The 7,403-nt window shown below is 34.8% G+C and overlaps 1 protein-coding gene across 1 annotated transcript; it reads left to right on the forward strand.

Annotated features, from left to right (window-relative positions):
- Window positions 1-4,021: 4,021 nt before the first annotated feature.
- On the forward strand, window positions 4,022-5,710 carry LOC137744713 (probable WRKY transcription factor 70). Its single transcript, XM_068484499.1, has 3 exons — window positions 4,022-4,446; window positions 5,030-5,134; window positions 5,245-5,710. Exons 1-3 carry the CDS (start codon window positions 4,022-4,024, stop codon window positions 5,708-5,710), a joined length of 996 nt encoding a protein of 331 aa, XP_068340600.1.
- The last annotated feature ends 1,693 nt before the right edge of the window (window positions 5,711-7,403 follow it).

A 7,403-nucleotide genomic window follows, 5' to 3' on the forward strand; every position in this document is an offset into this window, starting at 1 on the left:
GATTGACGACGCATGAGAACCCTAATGACATTGATAGAAATGTGTCACTTGATTACATCATGAGAGATTTTTCAGTGTGACCGGCACACTGGGTAGTACAACACGTGTCACTATATAAATGGTGGGATATATGTGTTAAAAAGTTAATAACAAAAAAAAAAAAAAAATTCCCACCACTTGCATAAAAACATGTGGTGTACCACCCATATTCCCGTTACAATGAAAGTTTTCTCTACGTCATTAAGCTTTGAATTTTCTACTGGAACGTGGGTATTTTGCTTAAATGAATGATGAATGAATTTGAAATTAATTTCTAAACAAATCAAGGTTACAATTGTTAATTAATTGCAGGAAGACTTCTTTGGACAAGAAATGCTGCTGCTCTGACCGACGACGGTCATGCATGGAGGGAGTGCGGGCAAAAATTCATCCATAATGCTACCACTCCTGGCTAGTCGTCAAAGATCATAAGGATTGACGGCACTATCAATGTCTTAAACAAACAAGAGCACCTTTTTTTTTCTCATCCTTCACGTCATTTGAAGAAGATTTGATCATCAAAGAAAAAATACCAACAAGTGATCGTGATCATCATATGAGTCCATTGGCCCATCAAAACCATGTCAACCAACCATGGCTGTTTGATTATCTCTGTCGTACTAAAGTAGAAACAGGAAATTTGTTGGATGATTTACGGCAGGGGACATGAAATGTATAAAAGTCAAATAAAAAGTAGACACTCCTGCTTCTAATACGATTATTTATTTATTTATTTTTTATTTTTTAAATGATATTATTTACATTAAAAGGGTGGAAGAGTAGGTTTGGCCTCACAATAATCTTACTAGCTACTCCATCATTCTTCAGTCGACACATGGGGACGAAATGACATCTACCCAGGTCTAATTGCATGGTTTCCTGGGCCAACACGTACTGAGCGCCTTGGTCTTTAAGTCAGCAAAAATCATCCCGAGTACTTGGTCTGACATCCTTTATATCCCTTAAATGCTTTTATCCTTGTTGATGGACAACATGTGCTCTAGATTGGTGTCAGAGTGGACCTATCTTCCGGACTTCATTCTATAAAGTTGTCAGTCTCCCAACTTACCTTCAGCGGTCAGACATTACTTTATGAAAAGGTGCTGGTCCTCTTTGCTAATAGTCAGACCCAACCGTCAAGCGAACGTCCACAACACTCGGAGCTATCTCCCTAGTTCCCTTGGTCATCTTTTCCTTCTTTGGATTGGCTTTGGGCCATTACTAGGTGTTTCTTAGGCCAGTACTATTTTAGGGGTCGAAAGGTCCCAAAAAGACCGTGTGTTAACAAGTTTCCCAACTCCTTGGTCAAAGGTTCTTTCTTGGGCATGGAGTTGTAACAGTCGGTTGGACCCTAAAAATAATTATCAGGTGTTCCGTAAAATGTTTGAAGTAGGGCTCTGGGTTGGTCGGCCTTCTTCCTAGAAGCGCTTGGTTCAAAATTTCATCAGTCTCCTGACTCCTTGGTCAAGATAGAAGCGGTCGTGATATCTGTGCTCGTTGTGTATGTGTCTATTGTGGGTTGATGGAGAAATCAAGGCATCTCACCATTAAAAGCGTAGCAGACAAACATGGCCATGTGGACAAAAATAATAAAACTCTTAAATCTCGCTCTTATGACATAACCTCAGCTCGTCTAGTCCTTGTCTTGCCAAATAACTCACCTATAAAATAAAAGGATGGAGTGAGCAATAATTATCGTTGCCCAGTGAGTAAAATATGTAATATGCCAATCAACCGATGCCGTTTTACACATGCTAGAAAATATGAGAACAATATCAAAGCTTTAGTGACATAATTCCACATCGTTTCATCCCTTCACATGTTGGTTATACTTCATAATATGCAGCTCACCACGTGACCCCTAAATTGGTCATTCTGCCCTAATGTCACCATGTGCCATATGTTTATCCCTAGGATAGCCCAACACTAAAGTTCGTATGCTCCATAAGCATTTCCAATTATTCACATATCACCATACATAATAACTCCGAAAACATTTCAACAAATCCAACATACTTGACTTGAAATAGAGAGATATTTGGAAATAGATCAAAACCCACGATAGCTCATGGTTTTCACATTTATAGGAAAATAAGAATATTTTGAAAACATTACATAAACCACTCTCCTCAATTGATAGCTAGAACCTCAGCAAGACAAGTTATCTACCGAATCCCACCGAGACAACCAAATACTTTCTCTCCGCTCTCTCTATGTATATAAGTATATATAATCTCTACGTGAACTCTTACTGCATGCACTGTATGCTCCTCGTTATTTTCTCTGTTGTAAAACAATGGGACATGCTCCTATTTATGGTCTCAAATAGTCGGCACCCCAAAGACTCTAATTGGTTGAAACTGAAGCTACTGAGTTACTTAGGGGCTCTGTCTTTTGAAAGTACAATAAGAAGAAGATAAGTCACCAGCATATATGATAGTCGTGGCATCAAAGTGTTTACTCACCTCTAATAAACCAAACACCTGGTACTGCTGCACGCAAATAATAATTTCCGTACCTCCATGGGTTTAACAACTACTAACGCCATTTTAATCAGCTGCTCCGGAATAGGCCACGTCAAAAATCTAACTAAGATAAGATGTAAAAACATGGTTTCCTATTGGGTATAAAGGTGACAGGTTGATAATTCCAAGCGATACGAAAATGAAATAGTAAAACTGAATAATAAGAACACACACATATATATTATAGTAATATACGGGATTTCACAGCCACGTTGGAGATGTAAACTACCACCTTAGTGTCGTCTTATTAACAACCCTAATGCAACTTTCTTTGCCATATATAACTAAAGTCTCCACCTCTCAAATGCTCCAAGAGCACAATTCTAAAGGATGCAATCGTAATTCGCCCAAAGGGGAAGAGAGTATAATTTCAGAATTAGGATAATAAGATAATATAGATGGCCCAACAACTAGTGAATTTGTTTTGTTAGTTAGCTAATATTATAAAAAATAAAATTAATCAAAGTAAATAAATACATTTCGAGCAAGGCCAGGTAAGAACACTGGCTGACGACACTAGGGTTACCTCATCAATGACGTCGTAAAACATGTCGTACTATAGCAATAAGTATAGAACAACAGCGTGTGGAACAGTCAACCAAATATAGAATTATATCGAGGGCTCATCCAGCGATTGGTAGGAAAGATAGACCTGAATGGCGGGGTTGGTGTCGAATTACTGGACTTTGACTTCTCCTTCCTTCAACATGAGCACATCTTACAGGGAGATGTCAAATATACTAACTAGAAATAAAACACATTAAAGTGTTCTAAAATGAAATGACGTACATGACGTAGCAATTGAGTCATTTAACATCTTGTTTTTTACAACAAATAAAGATAGAGTCAAATGTCTTTAATTTTTTTTTTAATACATGGGTCATATTGACAACCAATAGAATGAAAATTAAACCAATTTTGATTTTTTTTAATAATTAATGTAATTATGACGCCCACTATCTTAATAAAATAAATATTTAACATATTTATTGGAGAAATTTTTCAATATGCTAGGAATACGGCTCGATAAACCAAGTGATAATACAATTAGTTGAAACTTAAAAACAAAAATTTTCATTGATTTATATTTTGACACTTGATATACTATTCAGCACACTAAAAAATTTCTTCATTCATTGAAAAGGAAAAAGATTTAACATTTAAATTCAATAGGCCACATTAGTAACAAATAAAATTGTGGCATATAGTAAATTACATTTTATCATCTCAACTTTGGATCACATAATAATTCATACCTCATCTTTTAATATTGCTATTTCATACATCAATTTAAGATTAATTGCAATGTCAAAGGAGTTTTTTTGACGGATATAAAAGGATACCTCCCATCCAACACTTGGGCTACAGCTAACAAAACCATAAACTTTCACACAAACCAGAGAGATTAATTAACTTTTAATCGCTATATTAGTTAGTTAAGCAGGAGATTAGGATTAATGGAGTGGTCGTGGTCGGACAGTGTGCTCTCAAATAGGGAGAGGGTTATGGAGGAGTTGATCCAAGGCCGTGAATTGGCAAGTCAACTTAGTACGGCTTATGATAACAGGTCAGTTGTTAACGGTGATGATGAGGGATCAGCTGAAGGTTTTGTTAATACCCTTTTGATTTTAAATGGGAAGGAGTCTGATCAGGAGTTTGTTTCTGATCAGATTCAAGGAAATAGTAGTAGTGTTAGTGGTGGTGGTGGTAGTGGTGTTAATGACGGAGGTAGTGTTGTTAGCCGTGGTGGTGCTGATTTATCATCTTGGGATGCTAATCATGATCATGCAGCTGCTATTAAGTCTGAAGATTATACTGAGGAGGAGATCAGTTGTAAGAGCACTTCATCCTTCAAGGATGGTAGAGATTCTTATAAGAGAAGGTAATTAGTTATATTTTTCTAATTAATTACTACCTAGGTAATATGATCATCAACATCTGCCATTAACATATTGTTATTTTTTTCCAGTAAAAGGATCTTTCCATGTATGATTACTTGATTGTTCAATTTCAAACATTTATTTATGAAACCTACAATACTAAATAGTCTCTTTGAGAACTAATGACCCACCCATGATAAGAATAACTGTAATTAATTTGTTCATAACAGTTGTTAGATTTATGTGGATGTGTGAACAACTGTTAGATTCCTATGGATGAATATAATTGTATTTTTCTATTCAATAATGCATAGAAATTTCTATTGAGACAAAAGAGTGAAGACTACCACTTGCTCTTATATGTTCATGTTATGCTATATTCTAACAAAATTTGGATGCTTCAGTTGTTCCTTGTATTTAATGATCTAAATATCCATTCCTATCCTTCTTACCATGGCAGCATAATGCCAGCATTACCAGTTAACATTAACCGTACATTTTATAAAAAAAAATAGATGGGAATTCTGCCCAATCTATTGATTTAAAAGTTCTAACAAAGAGTTGCAACTTGTTGATTCCTTGCAGAAAGACTACAGACTCTTGGACTAGAGATACTCCTGGTTTGATTGACGATGGTCATGCATGGAGAAAGTACGGAAATAAAGTTATCCACAATGCGAAGCATCCTAGGTACATACATATATACGATTTACCTTGTAAAATAGAAACAAATTTCAATAGTTACAATGGTAATAATTACAAGAAATGAAGTTGACCATAGTTATGTTATGTGTATGCAGGAGCTACTTTAGATGCACTCACAAATTCGACCAAGGGTGCAAAGCAACCAAGCATGTTCAACAAGTTCAAGATCATCCATCAGTGTTACGAACCACATATTATGGCGCCCACACGTGCAGAGACTACTTCAAAACTTCTGACCTGGTCTTGGATTGCACAAATCATAGAGATTCTTCAATGTTCATTAGTTTTGACAACGCCAATTGTTTGACAAATAAACAAGAGCACCCATTTTTCGCATCCTTTGCTTCATCATCAGTTAAAGAAGAACTGATTGTCAAGGCAACAAGTGATCATACACTGACAAGCCACGACAACCATTGGCTACAGAGTGATTATCTCGTGTCACCTGATGATCTGATGGCATTCAAGTCCTCTGGGCCTGTGAGCGGGTTTTCATCAAGCATTGATCAGTATGATGGTGATGACAATGTGTTTTCGAGGATAATAGCCGAGTTAATTTGATAATAAAGTTTTGCAATAAGGATTTTGAGCTTTGAGCTTTGATGATTAGTTCGTACTTAGTAGCTAGCGTACTCCTTGTAGTAAATTGAATTTAGGAAAATCGTATGTATCTTCAGTTTCTGTGAAGAAACTTGTTGGTTTCTCAGTCTATAAAATCGTGTAAACACAGTTAATTATTGAAAGAATAAAGAAAACCAGAAGCAATCTTTTCTATTCTTCTTGTTAAGTGTTTAATGGAAGCTTAATTATGCTTTTCGTATATTTTTTTCATATACAATGCAATGACAATTCTTAATCAAATCAATTCTCTAATACGTAGAGATCTGATAACATTCAATACGATTTATTAACAGAAACGAAATACATGTTGGATTTAATCCAATATAAATAAACCTTTAAATGGTCTACACTGTAATAGGAAAGTAATACAGATGCTAAGATTGTGATTTGATCTCTTTATATCAGCCTTATGAATGTTGTCTTGGAATCCAAATAAGGCTGATTGAATCCTTGATAAATATGTATTTATGATACCTAACTGGTAGGCTAATTAAGAAAGTGGGATTTGAGATTTCTTTGTGGACGGAAACCCTAATGCCTTAACTAGTATAAATACTAAGGTCCATGCAAATCCTAGACACACAACAAAACACTTCCCATAAAGTAGTTGTATCTAGCTAGGTGTTTGTAGAAGATTTCAGTATTGCTACTCATCTTCTCATGTTTGTCTTCCATGGTTGCCGCTTCGATCAGGTTGGCCACTCCTTTGTTTGTGTTTTAATTATATAACCATATAAACCTGACAAGTGGTATCAGAGCCCTTGATTATATGGTTAAAAACAATAAAAGTTCAGGCTAATAAGCAAGAAAGCTGATCAATATGTCAATAATTCTTGATTGGATTGGTAATTCTTGATGTCATTATATAGTCATATATCATGTGATCGCATATACGACAATACATGGATTTTGGCATACTAATAATTAAGGATTATACCTTCTATTATAATTATTGATCGTGTTAATTGTATCCAAATTATTTGAGTTTCGAAGTAAATACCCTGTACTTCAAATCCTTCTTTATTCAATTTTGATATAACGATATGAATAGTTGGTTCATTACTATATCGAACTAGGTATGACTAGAAAACCATGGCATGTTTTAGGTTATTTTTTTCTTTCTTTGTTTTCATGCTCATTGTTTTGGTTAATTGATATAATGATAAATACAACTACTTTCTTCCAATGTCGTTGTTGATTTTATAAGCATGCATATATATATATATATATATATATATATATATATATGTATGTATGTATATCTGATATTTTGTTCTAATCTTGCTTTGGAAGACTGATGAAGCGCGTCAACTTAGCAAGCTCGATGAAGTCATTTATCAAAGCAATCGGTGTTGATATATATGGTTTGAACTTGGTTATTAGAAGAGAAGGTATATGGTTTAAACATGATAAATTCATATATACATATGAGCAACATATACTAATCGAGTTATACTAATTGAGGGAAAGAAAATTATAAAGCAAAGGTAACTAATATTCAGAAAACAATTTTTGATTATTTGTTCCTCAGTTCTTTATTGTGGTTCCATTGAAAAGTTTTCGTACTGACATAAGAGATTAAATATTTAGAACCGAATTTTGACTGCAACCTGATTAATGCAATTAAGAAATG

The sequence above is a fragment of the Pyrus communis genome, chromosome 9 (assembly GCF_963583255.1).
Source record: "Pyrus communis chromosome 9, drPyrComm1.1, whole genome shotgun sequence".
Lineage (NCBI taxonomy): Eukaryota > Viridiplantae > Streptophyta > Magnoliopsida > Rosales > Rosaceae > Pyrus > Pyrus communis.

Bases quoted from the DNA above. Each gene is read 5' to 3' on its own strand.
- LOC137744713 (XM_068484499.1), top strand. From the start codon at position 4,022: ATGGAGTGGTCGTGGTCGGACAGTGTGCTCTCAAATAGGGAGAGGGTT. The intron at 4,447-5,029 runs GTAATTAGTTAT...GATTCCTTGCAG, and splicing joins AGAGATTCTTATAAGAGAAG to AAAGACTACAGACTCTTGGA. The intron at 5,135-5,244 runs GTACATACATAT...ATGTGTATGCAG, and splicing joins CACAATGCGAAGCATCCTAG to GAGCTACTTTAGATGCACTC.